This window comes from Tachyglossus aculeatus, chromosome 9 (genome assembly GCF_015852505.1).
Source record: "Tachyglossus aculeatus isolate mTacAcu1 chromosome 9, mTacAcu1.pri, whole genome shotgun sequence".
NCBI classification, from domain to species: domain Eukaryota; kingdom Metazoa; phylum Chordata; class Mammalia; order Monotremata; family Tachyglossidae; genus Tachyglossus; species Tachyglossus aculeatus.
In genome coordinates, this window is record NC_052074.1 from 50,805,855 (window position 1) to 50,831,015 (window position 25,161).

At 38.4% G+C, this 25,161-nt stretch overlaps 1 protein-coding gene across 3 annotated transcripts in view; it reads right to left on the minus strand.

Annotated features, from left to right (window-relative positions):
• Positions 1 to 8,827: 8,827 nt before the first annotated feature.
• Positions 8,828 to 25,161, minus strand: part of GRB14 (growth factor receptor bound protein 14) — a 72,616-nt gene continuing 56,282 nt past the window's right edge. For 2 of the 3 annotated variants that reach the window (XM_038751525.1, XM_038751526.1), the window contains exons 8-13: positions 24,262 to 24,342; positions 20,243 to 20,359; positions 20,075 to 20,144; positions 19,845 to 19,932; positions 12,584 to 12,677; positions 8,828 to 9,526 (exon numbers count right to left, since the gene is read on the minus strand). In XM_038751525.1, coding sequence (XP_038607453.1) covers positions 9,380 to 9,526; positions 12,584 to 12,677; positions 19,845 to 19,932; positions 20,075 to 20,144; positions 20,243 to 20,359; positions 24,262 to 24,342 — 597 coding nt within the window. In that variant the 3' untranslated portion in view covers positions 8,828 to 9,379. The remainder of the gene's footprint in view (positions 9,527 to 12,583; positions 12,678 to 19,844; positions 19,933 to 20,074; positions 20,145 to 20,242; positions 20,360 to 24,261; positions 24,343 to 25,161) is intronic. The other variant, XM_038751527.1, reaches the window with a different exon arrangement.

The following is a 25,161-nucleotide window of genomic DNA, read 5'->3' on the forward strand; positions in this document are numbered from 1 at the left end:
AAAAGACTCCTATGTCCTGCCCAGAAGAATATGAGTGTGTATGCTTTGGGGAGTAAGAATCTGGGATTCAAATTACCGAAAACAAGATCCTAGGTAACAGTTTTTTCCCACCTTTCCAATTCATTAGGACACCACATATTGCCCTTCCCAACAATTCCTTCAAAGTGGGCCATTCAGTGGCGTGAATGAAATTTTTAAATGAAGGAAAAGTACACAATCCATGGAGTATATTTAATTAGCCCTCAGACCATCAACTCCACCAGTCACTATTTCAAAACAATTTTGGAACTACTTATAATTTAGTTTTTCAACATTAAAAATATTTCTGTAACCAAATAACTGCCACTGCAATGACATGAAGGTGGTATTATAATATCAGGGTTCTCCAGCTCCTCTGCATTTAACCTCTTTCCTTTAAAGTCTCACTGCTTTCTTAAAATTCAGGCTTTTTTATTAATTATACAAATCATTAGTATTAGAAAGGCAATATAATGGTTTCAAGAACTAGCTTCACAGACTATCTGCATATTTAATCAACTCCACTAATACATTTTTAATCACTCAAGTTCAGGTTCTTGTCTTGAAGCTTAACTTGATAACAAACCAAGCAACTGGTAGAACTAATTGGAACAGAATAAGTGAATAATTTATGAAGAAAGGAAAAAACACAGGGCACTCATGAGGTGTAAGTCATAGCTGTTTTTGAGAGGTAACAGGAAAGACAATGGTTAGTTCTTGAATTCCTAGTATACTGCTGACATCCAGAGGCTATCACTTAATTGTATTTCAAATTTCTCCATCAAACCTTAAGAAAGAGCAGGAGTGTTTGGAAAATTCACATCTTTCACTAAAATCAACACTAATTGGGTTATCATACATACTGATTATGACAGTTCAACATTTTGGTTAATCTCTGAAATCCTGAAGCTTAGGTTGTATTAAACTACTTTCCATTCTGCATTGGTGATTTCACAGCAAGCTGAACTGAAACGAACTGCAAAGTAATAATAAAATAAAGAAAGCTAAAAGTTCAGGATACTAAGATTAAACTCACTGAATTGATGAATAATGCATTGTTTGCTTATTTTTTAAAAATCTGCAATGAGACAACATATTGACAAATAGCACTAGGCTATTAAAAAAAACCTTGCTTTCCCTTCATTAGGAATATTACCTGAAAGTTTAGGTATGGAACTTGCCAAAAAGAAAACCAGAGAATTTTGCTTGAAGCTTGTACACCACTAAACTCTTAAAAGTGAAGAGTTTTCTTCTCGGAAAAGTTGGTTACTATATTTTCTAAGTATGTCTATTTGAAATGAAGGAAGCTGTCCTCGTTCAAGAGGAAAACCTCAGAATTGGTCCCTTCTATATACACCCAGTAACACATTCTTCTTATTTTATCCCAAGACACCTATTGTCCATGTCACCTTCCTCATCATCTCAACGTTGTTATTTTTGCCCAAATGAGGATAATAAATGAATGTTTAAAATCACCCATAAAATGGCTGTGGCTTTCCAACAAACTTTAAAAACTCCCACATATTTCTTTGGTGGTATCAAAGCATAGTGTTATGTTTGGCTTCAGACATATTTTATAAATTGCCCTCTAGTAAAATTTGTCACACTAGAAAATTGGATGTTGAGTGCATGTCAGCAGGTTATTTCATATGTAAAACAATATAAAGGAGCAAGAAAAAATAGATGCCTAAGATTAGCAAAAATCTCAAATTTGGTAGGGGTAGTTGCTGCTGGATCTAATATTGAGTCTCAGGGCCAATCTCCCAGGCAACAGGAATCCTACTGGAGAATTGTGAAGGCAAAGAGACAATTGGTCTTTTTTGGAGGCTCTCTTTAAATAGTTTTCCAGTAATAGTATGGCTTGGAGTAAAAGATGGTTTCTGAGAAGCAAGAAGATTAAGGCAAGGGCAGAAAAAGCACAAAGAAACCAAAGAAAATGTGATTTAGGGAGTATTTTATGATCAATAAGAGCAGCTGAACAAGTACAAATGTAATACAGTGGTCAGGACCCAACCAATTCCTTTAAGTTGGAATTTAACCATACAAATTCTGATTGCTTTATTTTTTCCTACTGAAGTGGTAACGTCTATACATGGTCGATAAAGGCCACATCAGGAGCTGAAAAGAGAAGTATGTAAGGGGGTACTACCTTGGTAAAAATCCTCTATGATAGAAGAAGGTACTTATAATGGAGTGCTGAGAGTTTTGGGTTAGTCATGATTTGGCCTCAGCAAGCTGTAAATATGGCATCACCATCCTTCCTGTCTCACAAGACCTCCACCTTGGTGTTATCTTTGACTCCTCTCTCTCATTCAACCCACATATTCAATCCATCACTAAATCCTGTCGGTCTCACCTTCGCAGCATAGCTAAAATCCTCCCTTTCCTCTCCATCCAAAATGCTATCACATTAAAGCAATCACTCATCCTATCCTGCATGGATTACTGCCTCAGCCTCCTGTCTCTCTCCACTCCAGTCTATACTTCAGACTGCTGCCCAGATCATTTTTCTGCAAAAACATTCAGGACCTGTCAATCGACTCCTCAAAAAACCCCAGTGGTTGCCCATCTACCTCTGCCTGAAACAAAAACTCCTCACCATTGGCATTAATGCACTCCAGCACTTTGCCTCCTCCTGCCTCACCTCGCTTCTTTCCTTCTGCAACCCAGCCTGTGCACCTCATTCATCTAGTGTTAGCCTTCTCCATGTGCCTCAATCTCACCTACCTCACTGCTGACCCCTAGCCCACATCCAGCCTCTGGCCTGGAACACCCTCCCAGCTCAAATCTGACAGACAATGACTCTCCCCACCTTCAAAGACCTATTGAAGGCACATCTCCTCTAAGAGGCCTTCCCAGACTAAGCCCCACATTTCCTATCTCCCACTTCCTTCTGCATTGCCCTGACTTGCTCCCTTCGCTCTTCCCCCATCCCAGCCCCACAGCATTCATGTGCATATCTGTAATTTTATTTATTTGTATTGATGTCTGTTTCCCTAGTTAGTGCTCAATTAATATGATTGATTGACTGATTGATTGATGTTCTGAAGGAAAAACTGTTGGGCCAGAATGAAGTCTTGAATTTAGACTATTTCTGCAAACTGAAAATTGTTCCACCTGAAGGAATTAAAAATGGTTAGTGGTAGTCCATGTTTGCCTACTCCTCAAGAACCTCCACCGGCTTTTCATGCACTTTCCATCAAACAGAACCTCCTTACCATCGACCTTTAAGCACTCAATTACCTTGTACTCTCCTACTTCACTTTGCTGAACCCAGCCTGCCAACTTCACTCCTTTAAAGCCAACCTACTCTATCTCAATCTAGTCTATCGCACCGCTGACTTCTTGCCCATGTCTTTCCTCTGGCCTGAAATGTCCTCCCTCTTCATTCTGACAGACAATTACTCTCCCTACCTTCAAAATCTGATTGAAAACACGTTTCCTCCAAGAGGCCTTCTCTAAGCCCTCATTATCTCTTCTCCTACACTCCCTTCTGCATCTCCCTTATTTGCTCACTTTATTAACTGCCCCCCTCAGCCCCAAGCACCTAACCTTGCTGTTATCCTTGACTCCTTTCTCTCATTCAACCCCCATATTCAAGAGTCCCTACTAAGCCCTCATTTCCCCTAATCTCTCTCTCCCTCTGATGCATCACCTATGCACTTGGATCTGTACCCTTCAAGGCCTTGAGAGTCACCCAGTCCTCAGCCCCACAGAATTTATGTACATATCTGTAACTTATTTTACTGTCTCCCTCCTCTGGACCATAACCTCCCTTTTTTAATGCTAATTCTTAAATGCTTATCATGTGCCAGGCCTTGTACTAAGCCCTGGGATAATACAAGCTGATCAGATTGGACACAGTCCATGTCCCACATGGGGTTCACAGTCATTCATTCTTTCAATAGTATTTATTGAGCATTTACTGTGTGCAGAGCATTGTACTAAAGGCTTAGGAGAGTACAGTACAACAATAAATAGACACATTCCCTGCCCACAACACCTTAATCCTCACATTATAGATGAGGTGCTGAGGCACAGAGAAGTAAAGTAACTTGCCAAAGGTCACACAGCAGAAAAGGGATAGAGTCAGGATTGGAACCCAGACCTTCTGAGTCACAGGCCTGTGCTTTATCCTCCAGGCCACATTGCTTCCTGTGGTAAGGGAACATGTCTACAAAACTCTGTTTTTTTGTGCTCTCCCAAGCACTTAGTACAGTGCTCTGCAAACAGTACATGCAAAATAAATACAATTTATTGAGGCTTTTTTATTCCTGGTGGAAAGATGGTTATCATGAATTCAGTTGCATTTATTGAACCTTACTGTGTGCAGAGCATGATGAGGCACTAGAAGGAGGACAGTTGGGAAGATATGGGAGGAGAAGTACTTTAAGACAAAAAAAGAAAGAGATGAATTGTGCTAGACCTATCTTCTCTAATCCTAGTCTCCTGAAGGAGAACCCAGCCAATCAAGGTTAGAATTTACATACTTTATGGGTGAAAACTGGCACCAGAAATACTGATGCTGAAGTAGATCATCAAAAAGAGAAAAGGGAGTAAGGGCAGTCAATGGCTTATCACTCAGCTGAAGAGTCAGAGTCAAAGGAGGAACAAACGGCAGTTTTTGGAACATTCCAAAGAAGCCATTTAGGGTGCTCTTAGGGAGAGATCACATGCCATCAGTCATCATGAGGTCACTTTGGGTAACTTCCTTTTCTTCCATCCCCTCATATTTGCACCTCTCCGCATCAATTTCAGGATTTCAGCTGTAGCCAGGATGAGAAGGAAAAGAAAGCAACGAGATAGGCAGAGAACTGGATTAAAGATATTTGGTCAAAGTCAGTGACCCTTTCATCCTCATCTTTCCCCTGCTGAATTGCCCCGTCCTTTTCGGTTGGACTGTATAGATTGAACCAAATGTGTTGACCATCCATGTCTCTATCTTCTTTGAGCTTTAAATTTAGAACAGAGTAATCCCTATTCTCAGTTCATAGGGGATTGAGAAGTAGATACGTTACTTCAAAATTTGCTACAAGTAAGGTGTAAATTCTATTCCTGAAACAGCTTCAGAGGAAGTTGACTCTGAGAGGGCCTGTCAGTCTGGGCCATATTGTGAGCTCCTGGCTTGAAAGTCTGGTATTCTGCATCTTTACCAGTTATCTTTTCTTTTTGAAAACTTCAGCATCCAATGGGTGTTTCTATCAAATGCTAATAAGTTCAAATGCTAAACTAAATTATTGCAAGGTAGTGAATTCAACTGCCTCTGGGAGTCCATTCTTAAGAGATCAGAACTTGACTTTTTTTTGTCTCCTTGTTCTGAAGTTTTACATGTCTCCTGAGACATTTTTGCTATACTTTCCTTTTTCCTACATGTGCAAAAGCAAAACTGGGGTGGGCTTTCTGAAATATTCTGGAACAAAACATTTCTCCCACTAAGATTCCTGACTCCAGGAAGGCAGGATTTGCCTACAGCAGAAAATAGGGAATTGACAATGGTACCAATCCCTCTTTTAACCTGAGGGGTAAAAGAGGGTGTCCCGTAGGACAGGCAATGTTTAAAAGGCAGAAGTCCTAAGGAGTGTGGCTAGTTCTCTATCCCTGTGTTACTGGAAAACAAATCTTTCTGTTGGATGGAAAGTGCATGGGAAACTAGTTGAGGTTCTTGAGGGGTGGAGAAACATGGACTAAACACTTTTGTAGAAAAATGATTCAGGCAGCAGAGTGAAGTGTGGACTGGATTAGGAGAGATGGGAAGCAGAGAGGTCAGCAAGGAGGCTGATACAGTAATCAAAGCATAATAGGATAAGTGCTTGGATTAATGGGGTGGCAGTTTGGATGGAGAGGATTTTAGTGATGCTGTGAAGATGTGTGTAGATAGAGAGGGGTGTCTTGTGGGGGACATGACCTGCAGCTATGTGGCCACAATTCTCTGGTTTAAGCAGGGGCTACCTCTCCACCCCCACTTTCCCCAAACAAGTGACCCAAGAAACTTTGTTGACAAGATGCCCTTGCAACTGTGCAGGAGTGACTCCCTGCTTGAAACCGGCAAACTGATATAGGATAGGAAGGAACAGATACAGCTATCTATATTTTACAGACCAATAAAAGATGAAGAGGCTTGTATTTGTACATAAAGATACTGGAAAAATTATCTCAGGAAGAGCTACCAAGTCTATTTTTCTTTAAAGCCGCTATTCCCAAATACGTAATTTCCAGACAAAGAATGTACACAGTAAAGAATGTCATAATTTGACCAAAATGTTTGCTGAAAGGAACAGAACAGAACTATATTCTGATTCCTGCTCTTCCAGTGAACAAATGCCAAAACAATTACCTTCACGATAGGAATGACCCAACAAAACCTAAGAGTTTTCACCCTGGACTCCTTCTCCTGCTCTTCCTCTTCATAGCTCTGGCCTCTGGTTACCAAGCTAGAAAGTCATAGCATATTTTTAGTAATAGCGCATCTTAGGAAGGTATTAATTTCTAAAACCCACCCACTAAAATCCAATTTTGCATCTATCATCCAACCTCTCCCACATAATAAGCGATTCCCTTTCCTTTTCTGCTCCGAAGCTTTTCACGAAAATCTGAGTAGTCTGCACATCAGTCAATGCTATTTACTGAACGCTTACTTTGTGCAGAGCTGTATGTTCCTGGAAGCCAGTTTTGTTGAATTCTTGCCCTCGCACCTGTACTTTGAATGGTTCCAGCTTCAACCATGATCACTCTTTCCGCTGTGTCATGTAGAGCTGCAGGTACCCTTGTATGCTCTTAATCTAATGCTTTTCAGTTTTTCTGGAGGAACTGAAACAAATACGTACTAAATCTACCAAGAGGAAGGTTTCATAACGGTCTTTAAGAAACTTATGAATCCTTAAAAAATAATTTTCAAACCAGTGTTGAGTTCACTTTGTGCAGACTCAGGCACTGAGCACCCACTGAGGGCTAAGAACTTTACTGGATGGTGGAGAAAGCTGCGAAGAAAAAAGACTACAGAATCCTTCCCAGGAGGAGGAGTCACATTCTAATTAGGATGACAAGAAAACATGAACAGCCCAAATGCAATGGAACTAATAAACCCAATACTTATGCCATTTTACACTGGGAATAAGAAGCTGACTAAGACATAAGTTATCTGAGCAAGCATAATGAAAACTAAACCACTCGGTGCAAGTCTTGTTAAGATGTTTTGTGTGTTTTGCTATCTATTACTAACCTCATCCATATTTAAACCTATCTGGGAATTAATCGATTAGATTTGTTGATTGCTTACTGTGTTCAGAGAACTACGCAAAGTGCTTGGGAGAGTACAAATAACAGAGTTGGTAGGTACGTTCCCTGTTCACAACAAGCTTACAGTCTAGAGGGGGAGACAGCTATTAATATAAATAAATAAATTATGGATAGATACATTAGTGCTGTGGGGCTGAGGGAGGGATAAATAAAGGGTGCAAATCTAAGTGCAAGTGTGATGCATAAGGGAATGGGGGAAGAGGAAATAAGGGCTTTAGTCAAGGAAGGCCTCCTGGAGGAGATGTGCTTTTAATAAGACTTTAATTAAACCCATGGGAACCCATGTGAAACAGAGGGATCCAGATGTTTTGCTCCACTTGGGATTAATCTTTTCAGCTTTACTGTACCAGCACTCTGAGAGCCAGGAGCAAAGTGTTCTGCCCAGCTAATTCTTTGCTATGCAGAGAAGGGAATCTGGACCTGTAGAGGGGATGGGGGTATTCTTTTAGCTGAGTTCCCATTTTAAGAGAGCTTGGCCTTACTGTCTTTTATAGAAGTGCTACACTAAAGCTTTACCATTCATTTTATCAGCTTAAATAGTGTTTTGTAAAACAAAGCAGTCAGTGATTCTTTTCAATATTTGCTTTGATTTTATTGGCATGTCATTGATTCTCCCAAATACTATACAAAAAAAGAAAAATAATCTTTGTTTATCATACATTTTGAAAGACTGCCAGCAGGTGCTTTCTAATTTTCACCATTGTATAAAACAAGCCAACAACTTTATTCAGATTTAGGCAACACTTTATGGAATTTCAACATTTAAAAATTTCCTTTAGAGAAGCTTTCAAAAGGCATGTTAAATACCCCTTCCTTGTATGCTTCCCCTCTCACTGGGAAAGGCAATATCTCAGGTTACAAAAATCCTAGGCACAGAACAAGTAAAGAAAGGTCCCTGAACAGTAAGTTTCCTCACAGAGCCCTATAGGAATATTTGAACTCAGTTCTAGAAAGGTCCCAAGGTCTTTTAAAGCTTTAAATTCCCGCAACTAACACTCCTGAAAGTAAATGTGAAGGGAAGAAAGATTCAGAGAAAGTTTATTAATTAGGATAAATTGTGATGATGAATTTTTGGAGGCAGACACGATGCCAGACTCACTCATTTTCACTGTTTAGTTATAATGATTTTCATTCATTAAAATCCAGTTGGAGACCTAAGCTGAAATACTTTGGGAAGACCTTTAAATGGCACACTAGAAGAATCTTAAACATAGTTAAGTGAAACATCACTGGGAGAGATTTCATACTAGGAGAATTCATGTGCTTCCAGATTTATGTGCATGAAGGGTTTTTTTGGTATAAAAAAATCACCTTGGCATGACAGTCATGCTTTCTATATAACCAAAAGTGGTTCCATTCAATCATCACATTAAAAAAAAAAAAAAAACTGCAGTGAATAATGTGCTACTGCAGCAGCTACAATAATGTCAGTGTTAACACTACAGTGCAATTAATAATTCAATACAATTCCTCTGGAATAAATCAATGCATTATAATAAATCTTTAAACCAGTTATTTTAGAATATTTGCCATTTTAAACTTATAGTATAAGAAAATTGTGTTCAAAATTAGAGCACAGGAGAATTTTTATTTAGAGTTGCTAAACAAAATTCAGACCAGACGCTTTGCAACCTAAAAGAAGCAAATAATTCCGTTCATATCCAGGGTTTCTTTGATGTGTGTGTGTGTGTGTGTGTGTGTGTGTGTGTGTGTAAAACAATTATCTAATGTTATGGTAAATTGTTATAGAAGTGTTTAAAGCATTCCTGTTTGTGTTTGTAAAGAGGATTGAAGTAATTTGAAATACTCTTAAAATTACACAATAACACACAAAATCTCTTTTTGAGGTTTAATTTAGCCAGGAGTGAATTGTAAATGATGTGTGCAATGCAAATTGCAGGTGTTTTCTTATTTTATGACTCACATAAACTCTTCTTTGTGGCTTGCAAGTGAAATTTATATTCAGTTCAACATGGAAATATTTTTTTCCCGTACAAATGGCCTTTAAAATTGTTCTAGTGTCTCCATTTTCCACTATTGTTTGGTGGAATGACTTCTATTTTGGTTAAAGGACAATCCGAGAACAATAATGTTTCAATTTGCAAGGCAATACTCCCTTATTAAGCTGGTAGAACTCCACTAGCTGGATGAGATCTGTGAATCTGGTGTGACCATCATCCAGAGTATGAAACATTTCACCTTCATCTTCCAGCTGCAAGGAAAAAAAAATCCCAATAAATAGTCAGACATTTTGGTTGTCATATAACCAAAAAACCTACTTATAAGGTTGAGCTGTGTTTTTCATCTGTTTAGCCTCATTCATGTATATCATTTTCATATCTTTGGTACACTATGAAAGCAGAGTGTGGTGAAATCGTGGTTTTAAGCTCCAGACCTCGCTAAAAGTGTACATGGCTGTAGTGTAGTGTATTGCACCTTCTCTACAGCTGTAAGACCTAGATCCCACACAGGTGCTATACCAGGCTCTTGGGGCAGCTCCAACAGTATTATTTATGGGCTACAGTAAATACCAAATGGAAAAACAAGGTCATGAAAAGGGGTCTGGAACACAGTTAAGTCTTCTAGCATTGAAGTAACACTCTTCTAACACAGCTATGCTGGGACATGCAAAGAGACTGAGCCACAACAACACAAATAACTGCTCTAAGGCTTGATGAAATTAGGAAGTTAAAAGGAAGGGGAGCTGAGGAAATCTTCTAAGGACAAAGCAAAATGAACTTTACACAGTGCTGCATTCCAGTTGAAAATTTGGAGTGAATTGCTGAGGACAGACCAGGATGGTTCATGGCTATCAACAAATAGATGGCTCTTTTCAAGCATAAACTTTGTAAGAGAAACAAAGAGGCAAAACAGAAAATAGTGTCAGCCACCGTAAATGTTAAGTATTACAACACAAGGGACAAGCTTTTTGTGTGTATAATATGAGTCAGCCTCACACATACACATACTCATGGGTGAATTTCACTGTCAGTGATTTTTTTCAAATACAAAGGACAACTATGTATGTACTATGAATGAAATATTTTAATAACATTTTAGCAAAAACTAAGCTTCCAATTTAGAAGAGCAGAATCTAGAAACCAGGAGTTTGTTTTCTAATTTTAACATGACAGGTACACACCAAGGAAGGAATACATAGTTTAGCACCTCCTGGACAATGATGTGACTTTTCTCATAGGTATTGTTTGGAAGAGATTAGAAAACAAGACTAAGGAGTTTGATTGTGTGACCATGTTAATACTGTTACTGTCTTCCTCAGGTGTAACCGAGGGACTACAAGATTTTGATTAAGATGTTCACTCATAGAAAGTAGGTTCCTATTAAAAATGATCTTTGTACTTCAGCAGACTCATTTAGTACATTAAAAATGAATACTCACATAATTTGCATCACTAAATTGATTCTGCAGCAATGGAATATTGTACTAATGGATTATCCTTAGAACATCTTTTTTCTTTTGGCACTGCAACAGTCTGGCACTGCACAGTTGATACTCACCAGCAATATTGATTGCTTAATGAGGGAAGTAGATGGGCAATTTATAGGCCTTAGAAATTCTGTCCAGCGAAAAATCCAAGGGTGGTAGGAGTAGTGAACACTGCAAGGCTAAATGATTTTCTACTACAACCCCAGTCCACAAACTTCACTCTTTTAATGCCAACTAAACTCAATTTCGACTACCTTACCACTGACTCCTCACCCACATCCTCCCTCTGATCTGAAACTTCCTCCCCTCTGTATACGACAAAACCCCACCCCTCTACCTTTCAAAGCCTTTTTAAAAAAGCATGTCTCCTCCAAGAGGTCTTCCCTAACTAAGCTTTCATTTCCCCAACTCCTCCACTTCTGCCTCACCATGAAACTTGGATTTGTACCCTCTAAACAACTGATATTCACCCCACCCTCAGCCCCACAGCACTTCTGTAAATATTTGTAATTTATTTTAATGTCTGTGTTCCCCTCTAGATCGTAAGCTCCTTTTGGGTAGGGAACATGTCTACCAACTCGGTTTCATTGTACTCTGCCAAGTGTTTAGTACAGTGCTCTGCACACAGCAAGTACTCAGTGAAGACCATTGATTGGTGGATTGTAATCTGAGAAATTTTACCTCCTCTGTGAGTGAAATATAATAATAATAATCATCCTAATAAGAAGAAGAATAAGAAGGAAAAAAGAAAAATGAAGATAGTAATAATGATAATGTGGTATTTATTAGGTGCTTACTATGTGCCAATCATTCTACTAAGCTTTGGGGTAGAAACAAGATAATCGGGTTGGACATAGTCCATGTCCCAAATAGGACAGTCCCAATCCCAAGGAAGAGAAGGAGAAGAGTTACTGAATCCCCGTTTTACTGGTGAGGAAATGAAGGCATCGAGAAGTTAAGTGACTTGTCCAAGGTCAAACACCAGACTAATGGCAGAGCCAGTGTCCTGTTGAGGGCACTAAAATGTTTGCTGTTTGTTCTGCTCTCTTTCTATAAGTTCCATTTCAGCTCACCCTTCAGCAGCTACTTGGGTAGCCTACTACTGTCCATTCTCCTTATATGTTCTGCTCAGGGAAACTGGATCGGGAAGAGCAACTGAGTGTGTTACAGAACCAACCTTGATGTGGGAATCGTGCTTGTGAAATTAGCTCTTAGTAGACACTGAGGAAACTGCCTAAGTACTAGTAGGTCCAAATCTCATGGCTACACAGCAGGTTGGATATTGATACCACTTTGCAGAACTTCAGTTAGCTTTTGGCTGGAAAGCTTGGCTGCCCCAATGTTGCCCCACTAGTTGGCAAAATTTCAACATTCACACTGATCTTGATTTGGCTTTAGACCTCCTACTGACCACATCAGAAACAGAATACCGCTGGAGGGAGCATTGGTCTAATGCAGTAATGGTATTTCTTAAGTTCCTATTATGCAAATGAAAAGTGAGCAATAAAAAAGTGAATGGGCCTCTTTATCTTGAGCATCTCTATATCAAGGAGGATTATGGGAAGGAATATAAGATAATCAGTTCAAAAGAGTCCAGGTTTCACATGAGGCTCAGAGTCTAAATCATTTAATGTAATAGAATGCATCAGCTATTTTTCAAAAGTCTTAATTATTTAATTTATATTTAATATTCTTTGTGACAAGCTTTGCTCTAAAACTCATATTCCAGAAACATTAGATTATATTTAACAAACAAAAAAATTCAAAAGTCACAGTGCACAAAGGTAATTTTCTACTACTTCGTAAAAGAAAATTACTTACTGGTATAATTTGAAAGTGCTTTATTTTCTGTCCGTGGCTCAGTGATAATACAAATGTTTTGGGGTTACTTTGGCTGTCCCGTACCAAGAAAAGTCTAGAAAGAGAAAGAGAAGGAATTTTCAGTTTTAGTCCATTCTAAAGTTCTTGAAATGCATGGTTGGGAACATTAGTACTCAGTACAGCATAGATATACTCATATCTAGTCATTAGCCTAGTGTCCTAGGTAGATTTGATAGCCCTCTTGTGCTTTCGAATTAAAAAAAAATCAAAATGAACATCACATACTGAGAAATACATCCATCAAAATGGTCTGTTTTGACACTTTCCATTTAAAATTAACACAGTATTCAATCAAAAATTATTCAACACTAATAGGTGTGCGCCTTTTTACTGCTCAGACTAAACATACAGCTTAAGGTTTGTGTCCCCAGAACACACTAAATTACCCTATATAGATACCTACAGTCATCACCCTGGAGTGTGCACATGTAAAATTCCACCTTCTCTCCACAGAGGATGTCTTGGATATTCTTAGCACTGGCCTGTCATTTTACCTCCAGGGCAGGTTAGACCCAAGGAAACATTAACCTATCTGAAATTTAAAACTCTGCACACTATAGGTTATTTCTCCCATTGGTTTTCCAGATGTCCTTTGTGCTTTTGGCTCAGCGCTAACGTTGCTCATGACAGGGATGGGAAAAAAAATGATGCTTTGTAAAAGGGGAAACTGAAAATTCAAAAATTGTTTTAAATCTACAGAAAATTAAACATATACTGGTTCATATTTAAACTCTAATGGATAAGACAAATGGACAGTCTGAAATGCCAGACTACGAAACAGCCCCGTGTAAGACCTAGAGAGAACAATGTCCTCAGATGTGCATTTCTATTTGCAAAGCCATGAAAAACCCACCTTCACTTAAATACAGCAAAAAATATATATATAATTAAATTAAAAAGTACCACCCTTCGGATTACCAGACTTGGGTTTGCTTTGTTTTGTTTTGTGCCAGGATAATGGCATCAAAATTTGAAGCATTCCAATTGTTCAGAAGTACTTTTATAGCATTTGCGTTAGTGAGAGACTCCAGACATTACATCATTGGCAGATATGATAAAAGTAAGCTTTGTTGGTAAATCAAGTTGTAAATCTTTCCTCTTTTTAAGTAGATCATCACCACCATCTAGTGGCCACACTCTCTTTTCAAATGTGTGCTACTAAAAAAAAAAAAACCAAGAAGGTACATGTATCCTTTACTTACTGTTCTTTTGTGGAGCACACATTACATTGGGTTCAGAAAGAAAATTAAGCATCATAAGTTCATCATTATTGTATAGGACATGTATTACTTTAGTCTTTCATAGAACACAGAAAGTATTTAGTATTTATACTCATACAGCATAGACTTTTAAACATCACATGAAAATAATGTTTCAATAGACATATATTTACATATATGTGATGTGATATGTGAGATATATATACATATATATATATATAGATAATTGTTCTTCAGGTTCAGACAACACTATTGACAGTGGTAATTATGGCACTGATTAAGTGCTTACTCTGGGCTAAGTTTTACGACAGCTACAAGATCGTGAAATTGGCCAATCTCTGTCCCATAATGAGCTAATGGTCTTTATTATTATATTTTTAGATGATGAAACTAAGGCCCACAGAGGCTAAGTGAGTTGCAAGAAGGCATTCATCTGGTCACTGGCAGAGCTGGAACTAGAACCAGGTCTCCGAACTCCCAGTTCCATGGTGTTTCCACTAAACAACACTATCTCCTGAAAAAAATTTTTTTAATCATCTAGATACACAAGTGTGGCTAATATGGCCACAGTGAGACAATCCTCTCCACAATGTGTTCATGTAAAGCCTGTGCCTTGCTGTCCTGTTAGCAACCCTGATTGGTGATGTTTTAGCTTCTTCCTCTTATTTCTGCTCCAAATCAGTTATGCCATTTCTAATTGATCTACACTAGGGTGATTTTCTTCTTCAACAATTATGTCACATTGTGTGAAGTCTGTGGCTTCATTGTGCCTTTAAAGTGTTCCTTTTGTTCTCCCAGTTTACAGATACGCACTATAGAGCAGCTGTTAGAGCTTACTGCCATCCACTGTGATGGATGATGCACTGGCCTGTGATTCAGGACCCCATTAATTGTGATTTTTGTCATGCCACTTGCTGTTAAGTATTACAGGTAAGTGGCGTTGGATGGAACTGCTCTCCATGTCAGATGCAGCATATGAGGTAGGGAACAAATCACATAGTCACAAAAAAAGCTGATCACAATAATTGCTCCATATTAATTAGGTGCTGTCTGAATTCTGATTTTCTACCCATTTGCGTCTATTAGTAAAATGTCCTCTAGGTAGCAGAATTCAGTGATAAATTTGTATCTTTACTTCTGTCTCTCTCATTACAATGCAAATTTCTTGTTGGTAGTGTGTGTGTCATTGCCTGTTTTGTACTCCCAAGAACTTGGTACAGTGTGTGACACACAGAGAGGCTTCAATTAATGCTATTACTATACTACTGATTAGATTCATCCCTGTGGTACTAGCAGATATCCTTCGTGGTGGGTGTGATTTCCAGATGTGGACTGATAAGTGACTTCTTCTGTAGTCTAACTGTTGTTCAACAATAATAATAATGATGGCATTTGTTAAGCGCTTCCTATGTCCAAAACACTGTTCTAAGTGCTGGGGGGATACAAGTTGATCAGGTTGTCCCATGGGGGGCTCACAGTCAAACCCCATTTTACAGATGAGGTAACTGAGGCACAGAGAAGTTAAGTGACTTGCCAAAGTCACATAGCTGACAATTGGCGGAGCCAGGATTTGAACTCTTGACCACTGACTCCAAAGCCCAGGCTCTTTCCACTGAGCCACACTGCTTCTCTAACAGAACTCAGTAGAGTTTTACAGAACTAAGAAGTGATGTATGTGTCTGTCTTCTTGGATGTGTATTACTCCTCCTCCTCCTCCTATTACTAGCACTATCACCATTACTATTACTAGTCCCAGAGAAAAGTTATTTTATGAAGTGATTAAAGGGGTTGTAATTACTGAGTTGGAAGAGCCTTTTTCAAATTTTTGAATCACATTCTTATCCAGCTTTCAGATTCCTTTTGAGCTTAGCTGCGTAGTATAGTTTGAACAAGACCAAACCTAGTCCCGCTTTATTCTTTTGGAAACTGGGAAAGGATCAGGAAAGACCCCTTCAATTCTGATGCAGATAACCATGGCATTATCTTAAGATACTGATAAATTTCTCAGGGCAGCCACACTTTTTTTAAATAGTTGCTAGTTTCAACTTACAGATGATGTCAAATATTTTGTATGGAAAAATGTCTTGAAGCAGTCCTGATGACATCCTGAATTTGAATTTAACATGGAGGAAAAGTGTTCATTCATTCATTAATTCATTCATTCAATCGTATTTATTGAGAGCTTACCGTGTGCAGAGCACTGTACTAAGCCCTTGGGAAGTACAAATTGGCAACATAAAGAGACTGTCCCTACCCAACAACAGGCTCACAGCTTAGAAGGGGGAGACAGACAAAAACAAAACAAGTAGACAGGTGTCAATACCAACAGAATAAATAGAATTATAGCTATATACACATCATTAATAAAATGAATAGAGTAATAAATATGTACAAATATACACAAGTGCTGTGGGGAGGGGAAGGGGGAAGGATGGGGGGATGGGGAAAGGAGGAGGAGGAGAGGAAAAAGAGGGGGCTCAGTCTGGGAAGGCCTCCTGGAGGAAGTCAGCTGTCAGTAGGGCTTTGAAGGGAGGAAGAAAGCTAGTTTGGGGGATGTGTAAAATAATGATGGTATTTGTTAAGCACTTACTATGTGCCAAGCACTGTTCTAAGCACTGGGGTAGATACAAGGTAATCAGATTGTCCCATGTGGGGCTCACAGTCTTAATCCCCATTTTGCAGATGAGGTAACTGTGGCACAGAGAAGCTAAGTGACTTGCCAAAAGTCACACAGCTGGTAAGTGGCAGAGGCAGGATTAGAACCCATAACCTCTGACTCCCAGGCCCGTGTTCTCTCTACTAAGCCACATTGCTTCTTTGTCTGCTGCACCCCAATGTGGTCTGAAGATGCACTGAAATCTGGGACCCCAGACTTAACTACATTCTTTAGTAGCTGGTCCAGGGCTACTTTCAGCAAAGGCCTTCTTACGAGCTATGATGAACAATAAGATACCATGATTGTTTCTGAAGCCACACTATTCTCCCTTTCTGCTTGAAAATGGTGAAAATAATGGCGTCATTGAAGTTTGGTTGGAATTTCCTTTAAATATTCCAAATGTTGAGGAAGAACCTACGCTGGTCACTAAGGACAAAAACCTCTTCTCTCTGTAGGTCCTAGCGGAGATACCAGAAATGTAGGAATTTTGCCATTCTTCATTTCATATCTTTAACTTCATTAGTGACTTTATGCCAAGTTGACTGCCACTGTCATATCTTCCCACATTACCTCTCTTTCTGTCTTTAGAGTGAACAGATCAGTCTGGACCGAAGTTTCTTGTGGGCAGGAAACAGTCTACCAACTCTATTGTATTGTACTCACTCAGGAACCTAGTACAGTGCTTGGAACACAATAAGTACTCAACAGATACCATTGACTGACTGGTGTTCATCACCTTCTTCTCCTGGAGTATGTCCATATTCCTAAAACACTGCCAGTAATTCACTTCTGAAGCTTCTCCCCTACAGGTTAAACTATTCTTGCGAAGGGTGATTCATCCAGTCACAAGAGCAGTGTTACGCTGCGTGACAAAATCCATCTTTCCATATTTGAAACACTGCTCAAGATTTTTTTTTTGTTTCTTTTTCACTCTGACAAATGGCAACATTAATTTGGCTATCCTTAAGCAGATTTCTCACCCCAGCACATGTTAAGTGACTTCTCTGGCTATAATCATGGGGAATATAGGATAGAGGACTAAAGAAAAGGGGAATGAGAGGAGCAGGAAAAGATTGTAGCAAATGGAGGTAAGGTGATACCAAATAACTCTTACAGAGTTGGACTCTGTAAAAGTTCACTAAATAAGATTTACTTTGCTTATTCATTCATTTACTTAATCTATAAACTTAATGGGTAGTTCTCTAGGAATAGATATCAGAAAAACAGTTGCCCTTTAATAATCCACTTATTAAATTCCATTTCTCCTGGTATTAGAGATATTTGCTATGTCCCCAGAGGATGAAAGAAGGGAAGCTGGAAGTAAAAAGAACAGAGGAACTCAAGGTTTAAGTTGATGACTCCAAAACTGGCCTCTCATTGAATTGAGCATCTCTGATATTTTCCCCATGATACAAATGGCTGTGATTATAACTGCGTTACAGGAAGACAGAAAAAAACAAAGGAAAAATCTATATGCAATCCAGAAAAACAAGCATGAATCGATTTTCCTGGATGTGTAACCTTAAAATCCCATTTAGATATAGAAATATAAACATTTAAAAAGTTGTCTGATGAAGAGAAATTATAAGAATTAATCTGAGATTTTATAGCTATTTAAATTATGGAGCAGTATTTGAAAAATCAGTCTATATGAAAAACAGAAATGTCTTCCAAGACCCAATGCCTAGGAAACACAGTAATCCCAAAATTGGGGATTCAGTCTTCCTCCTCTAGCATCTTCCCTTTTGACTGTTAGTATATTCCAACCTATTCCACTTTGAAAAATAAAAGAAACCATGGCACCAGTTTTTTCACATCATCCTTCTCCCAGTTACACTTAATTACTGTGGAATTAATTAATTCCACAGAAAGTGCCGTTGACTGGAACAATGGTGGATTTGACATTTGGCCAGCCATTATTACGCACTCTGGCGTCCTTTGGTTTATTAGGTTTTGATATTTGTAGATCTATAGATTTATATCTAAACTTATTTACATATCATATGCTTACTATTCCATGGACATATTTAAAATTTACAAAATACAAATACCTCTACTCCTTTTTAGCAAAGGAATTTGTGATGTCATTGGATAAGATCAATAATAATGATTATGTCGACTGAAAGAATTGACAAAATGCTTAATCTGTCTTCCCCCATTTTGATCATAAATAATCCCTGAAGAAATGAAAGAAAAATATTCTGTAGTACAACTTGTGGCTGGTGGGTTTTTGAGAAGTCTTAGAGTAAATTAATATTAGGATTTGGAACAGAAAGCATGTTCTTTTGCACCCATGCATTTTTCTTCCAGAAATAGGTTTTTGTGAAAATTCCACCCCCTCTCTAAGCCAAGGTCTATAGCTAGGTCACCCTGATCACCGATGGATTCCTATTGGCCTGGGCTAGATTCATGCGGGGGCCTTATGGACTGTAGCCCAGGCCCTTGGGGTAAGAGGGAGTCCACCACAAAAATGATGACATCTCCCTTCAAGAATGATGGATGAGCATAAGTCCTGGAACTTCAAAACCTAGAATTGCCTAAGAATTGTGCTACTTGGAATTCAAAGTACATTCTTTAAGATGGAAATATAATTTAGAAATGGCTATCTGTTGAATAAAATGCAGGCTTATTATTATTTCATTATTATTATTTCGACATTCATGCCAGAATTGTGAGCTTTTGGCTTTAAATGAAAAAAGAAACTTATACACAGGGACCCCGCAAATAATCTAATATCCCATGGCTCACAGGAGAGTTCAGGCAGCTCTCCTTCTGGCAAAATCTAGCTGTCTCTTCTAAGCATCTCTTCTGCCATTCTCTCCTCTCTGAAACTGTTTTCATGGCTTCAAGAACACTGAACTCTCTTAGTTGCCCAACAATCTCTCTGACCACTACCCCTTTACCAATTCCTCTGCTTACCCTCTAAACATGGGTGGTCACACGCATTGTACCTTCTACTCTTCTCTACAACCCTCCATTCCCTTTGCAACTTTAATGTACAAAAGTACCTATCTCATAATATTCATTCTCTATGTTTTCTTTTAGTGATTGCCCATCACTATGGGGAGTGAGAGCTCTTTGAGAATAAGGTGCAGATTCATGTTTTCTGCACTGTATTTCTCTCAGACCTAGTTCAGTCATCTAAACACAATGAACACTCTGTAAGTACTACTGAATAAATGGATGGATTTTAAATTATTCAGGAAAAGTAGGGAATCTTTCTCATTTGTGCATAAATTTATATACGTGTTGAATATAGGCTAAAATCAAAAGTTGGTTTTCCCAATAAAATGGCAACAGGCATGCTCAGTGATATCTAGCTTACCCATCGACAAGTCCTTGCTGTAAAATCAGCTTCTGAGCTTCATCTCTGGAGATTTTATGGTGGAACCATGCCTGTGACCTGTGAATAGCTGGAGAAGTTACATAGGCACATTTACATATTTCTCTTTGGCTATTTTAATGAAACCCATTAACTACTATAGCCATTGTGTCTCCACCCACACATTGAAATTTCCCCATTCATTCTCTTCCAGGAAATATTACCAGACATACCTATGTTAGAGGAAGAGGTTTGAGAAGCAGTGGGGCTACCATGTGTGTTCAGTCGTAAACATCCTTTTCTCTGAACGGGGAAGGGGAAAAACATTTTTTTTCAAATTTGGGGTGGAATAAGACAGAAACTATAAGCAAAGCTTTTTTTAAAAGTGAATATGCTTATACCCTCCATGCTAGTCCTTCTTCAACTGCAACTGACAGAGCTTCGCTGGGATTTTCTATAACTCTACCTTTATGGCCAGAGAAGTCCATTGCTACTAGGGAATTTTCTGAAATGCTTCTCTGAAAGAAATAAAAAAATCACTTTTTAAAGCAAATTAAGCATCAAACGTATTTTGAAAATTGTCTTCAAATGTGGCATTAAAAGTTTCTCAGACCTAGAACATGGTGGTCCATGATAGAGAGTGATCAGTGCTGACAAAGAAATGCCAAAAGTCAAGATATTAAAATGTATTTCTGAACTACAGAGGACCTTGTTTCCTAGAAAGAAATAGTTTGGCCTGATAAGGAATGGGATTATTTGGCCATTCTCTTCAAACTGCTAGAAAATAGAAGGAAGAAGCCATTAAAGGATGCATATTTTGCCTAGATGCACTGGGAAAGAAAATACGAAACTAGTTTAAATCAGGAATTTCCTGTATTTCTTTTTTCGTGTCCTAGGACTAGAGCCTATGGTTCCTACTCTCCTGCCAAACTGCTCATATAGGCAAAAAAAGGTCAGGTTTCCAAAATAGCCATGTATTCCAAGAATGGTCAGCTGTAATAAATTGGAGTCTGAAAACTGTGTACTGTGAGAAAAAAAAATAAAAAAGCCTCCAAAAATAGTTATGCAGAAAGTTTTGACAGGATATTTCCCCTGCAGCTAATGGAGGACTATAAATAAAAATAAGCCATAATGCTAAGTCAGTGTAGTCCTGGATTCCATTGAGCACAAGAATTACAGTCAATTCTCATAATATGCATGTTTGAACTATACGTTTTGTCCAGAATGTGTGACAAGGGAGTTACAATTAGGTCTTCCAACAACGCATATTGGTCTGGACAGAATGTGATGCAATGTCTGGTGAAATGGTTGTACATAATGCTCACGATGTGAGTGTAATATAAAGCAAACTTTTCTTAATAAGGGATTCATCAAGAGCATTATTCCCCATGTTAACAGAGAACTATCAGTCAATCAATCAATGGTATTTATTGAGCACTTACTGTGTACAGAGCACCATACTAAGCACTTGGGAGAGGTTAATGCAACAGAGTTGGTAGACTCATTCCCTGCCCACAAGGAGCGTACAGTTTTGGCAGAACTCTCAGAATTTAGCTCTCTCCCTTCAGAGAGAGAGAGATCTGGTCATTCTTGACTGATGAAAAGAAGGAGCCAAATCTGAAGGTATGTGAAGCCCCTTAATTTCTTCATAATATTTTGGCCCGGAGTCCAGCTACATATGGGTTGGAACTTTTGGATGCAGTCATATTTCCCCCAAATCATATATGACTCTCTTGGTGCCACTTAACCTTCATTGTCTATTACATTACACTCTTCTCTTCAGGCTGTCCTATTACAGATTCAACAAACTTTTTATGGCTCATCTTTATATCCCAGGATCCTGCATGCAATTTTCCATTCGTTATGGTTCCTTTGTGAAACAACTGACAGCTGCTCTGTCCAGACGGTTGCTGTCTCCATAATCTCTATTTGCTGTCACACCTTAGTTTGCCCTTTTCACCCGATGATCTTATGGGCAAGGCTGTGGACCAGTCAGATGGTACTTTTGCTTTTCTGACATTAATGAAGAGCCTCCACCTACTTGAACGACATAGTTCTGAGCTGAGTAGCTGGCCTCAATCATAACGATAACTTTATCTTTATAACATCTCTAGCTTCACATGTCAAAACGAACTATGCAATCTCAAGTTTCTGATAACATAGAATATTGTTGGGAAAGAATCATAAATATATCCAGTTTTTCAATAGTACTGGAGGCAGGAATGTGAAGGACAAGATCCAGCTCAACAAAATTACTTACATGCAAGAAGGAGAAATAAAATACAAACAGAAATATATTTTCTGTTGATATATTAACTTAATTTTTAGAAAAATACAGGAAGAGACATAAAAAGGTGGAGATTTGGCCACCCAACGCACAGAGAAAAAATTAAGAGTTTACCTGAGGTAGAGTAGGGAGTAAGAACTGGTGAGGAATAACCTGACACTCAGAAGGACAGATCAGAGGGACTAAACAGGTCATTTTCAGCTCTTATTTCTACCACACTGGAAAGTGACATTGAAGGCATTCAGACTAAGACTGAAGCTCTCAAATATTTGCAGGGAAACAAGTTAAAACTACCTAAAGATGCCTATAGTTACATCTTTGCTTTTTCCTCAAAGTGGTTTCAGGTAAAGTAATAAAAGTTTCACCTAACGTTATTGAGTGTCAGCAGCAGCTACTATTAGAGGGATAAGCCTGTCTTACAGTTTTTCCTGTTGATTAATTGAAAATTAAATAACGACTACCCTGCTATTAAGGGGATAGGCCTGGCTAACAGACTTTCCTGTTGGATGGTTTTGAAGAATGTCAGGGTCCTCTGATGAATATGAAAGAAGGACATTTTCTTAATGAATTTTACAATTCAAATGACTTGCTGCTGGAGGTAGGAAATCATCAAATCACTCACCTTCTCCTGTCCCTATGGATGGTCACCAGGAGTCAGGTCTGCAGCAGGAAGAGGAATTACAAGGTAACAAGTACTACTAGCCCATTGTTGGGTAGGGACCATCTCTATATATTGCCGATTCATACTTCCCAAGTGCTTAATACAGTGCTCTGTACACAGTAAGCACTCAATAAATACGATTGAATGAATGAATATTAGCCCTTCTGGGAAATCACTGGCTTCGACAATCCCCAGTCTAATGAGAACACTAGAAATGGCAACCTGGAGCCAAAGTTTCCAGTTATACAGGTGAATACAGTTTTAAAAACCACCTAAAATTGGCTACCTTTATAAAATTCATGATGATTCTCAGTCTCATAGTTAAGTGCTTATTGGCCTCCCAAAGATGGAACCTACTCTTCCATAACTTGAAGCAACAGTACTAGTACATTGGAGTTCTTTTCTGGTAGAGTCTACCGAGCTTTCTAATCAGCGCTATTTCATGCCTCATTCCAAGAACTGACTACTTCATCTGTTACATTACATATGAGGCACATACTCCTTTCTTAATCACAGCCATGAAGAGAATATTTTCAAGTTAAATGGAAATGCAGGTGGTTACAAAACTGCAAGTTAACCCATTTGTTATGGGCATCCAAGTACAAATTCCAGATTCACTAAACATTAAGAAACCCATCTCATATAGAACAACAGAAACCTTAAGTAAAGGAATTGATGTCTTGGATTAATGCATGAGAAATTAAAGTGAAGGCTTAGAAAGGGAAATTGTGCTCTTCTCTAATTCACATACAAATTTACTGGGCCTACTACTGCCTAATGCTTAGAAGTAAATGACAAGCTAGTGTTTTATTATAAATGAGATGAAATGCCTCTGCTAATGAATGCACTTCCTAGCTTCAACTAAAAATGTTTCACAACCACTTAGGTCAAATAATCTGATTTTTGAATGTTTTGGGAAGATTTTTTAATGTTCCACTTTGCTTTTTAAATGTTTGGCATTGTTAGACATTAGGTCAGAAGCACATGTGAATGACAGAGCTCCTATTTATAAATTTTCTAATATTAACCCCTTTTCTCCTTCTTTCTGAAAAGGCCACTGATTCAGATTTTAAAAGGAAAAACACAACGAATAAGCCCACTCATTACACTAACAAGATTTGTACTCCCAAGAGGAAAATTCTGTCAATTACCCTATCAAGCCTCATGATTCATAAAGACCTGAAATGACCCTTCCAAAAGCTTCTTTCAAGTATTTCAAGTAACACAGAGTATATAATACTCTTATCTAGCTAAACCGCTTTATTTTATGTCATTTAATTGAATGCTCTAAATTTTATATTTTTTGCCTCAAGGCAATTTTGTCACACAGGTGCAATTTTCTATGGCAAAAGTAAAAATAAAAAATAAAATATTACGTTATAATAGTTGTACGCAGAAACTAACATTATTTAGGTATACAAAGGGAATTTAGATGGTATTTTAAAGTGTAAGTTTAGCAAATTGGTACATACCATGGGTGAAATATTCTGAAAACTGCAGCCACTTCTACCTTGATGTGGTTGCATGTAATTCTGGTACAGCTGCATCCCATACTGCATGGGAAAGATAGGTTTTTTTTATCATTTTCACCAATATCAGAATATTAAAAATCAGTACTACATTTTCATGCAAAATCAATTTATGTATTACATGCTAACTAAAATAATTAAATAATTGTGAGCATGTTTACTTTGACATCTTAGGGAAAACTGTTGGATTGTAGCATGTTTTTTTTTTTTTTACCTTGCAAGGCTAGATTAAAAATAAAAATGGAAGAAATGGTACCCTTTCATTGTGCCCCCAAACTGCAGCTGTGACTTAGTGTTGCCAGAAATCTCATTACTCATTTGTGGAAGTAGCAGAAAGTGCACTGATTAGTGAACTGGACATCATGCTGACCTTCCATCCTAGCTTTCCAGCAGTAGGTAGGTTTACCTGATACTCAATCAGTTTGATGACTTGTCCTCACTAAGAGAACAGACTAACTTACATTACAGTAGCTGTAGTGTAATTTGCAATGTTTGGTTTAGCCTTCCCCAAGCCAGAGCCCATAACACACCAGAAGCTCCATCCCCTGCAGGGGCAGAGGGGAGGCAATCAATCAATCAATAGTATTTATTGAGCCCTTACTGTGTTCAGAGCACTGTATTAAGCACTTGGGAGAGTACAGTATAACAGAGTTGAGAAACACATTCCCTGCCCACAGAGAAGCAGCATTGCCTAGAGAGCGCAGGCCTGAGAGTCAGAAGTACTTGGGTTCTAATCCTAGTTCTACCTCTCGTCTGCTGTATGACCTCGGGCAAGTCACTTAATTTATCTATGCCTTAGTTACATCATCTGTAAAATGGGGATTAAGACTGTGAGCCCTATGT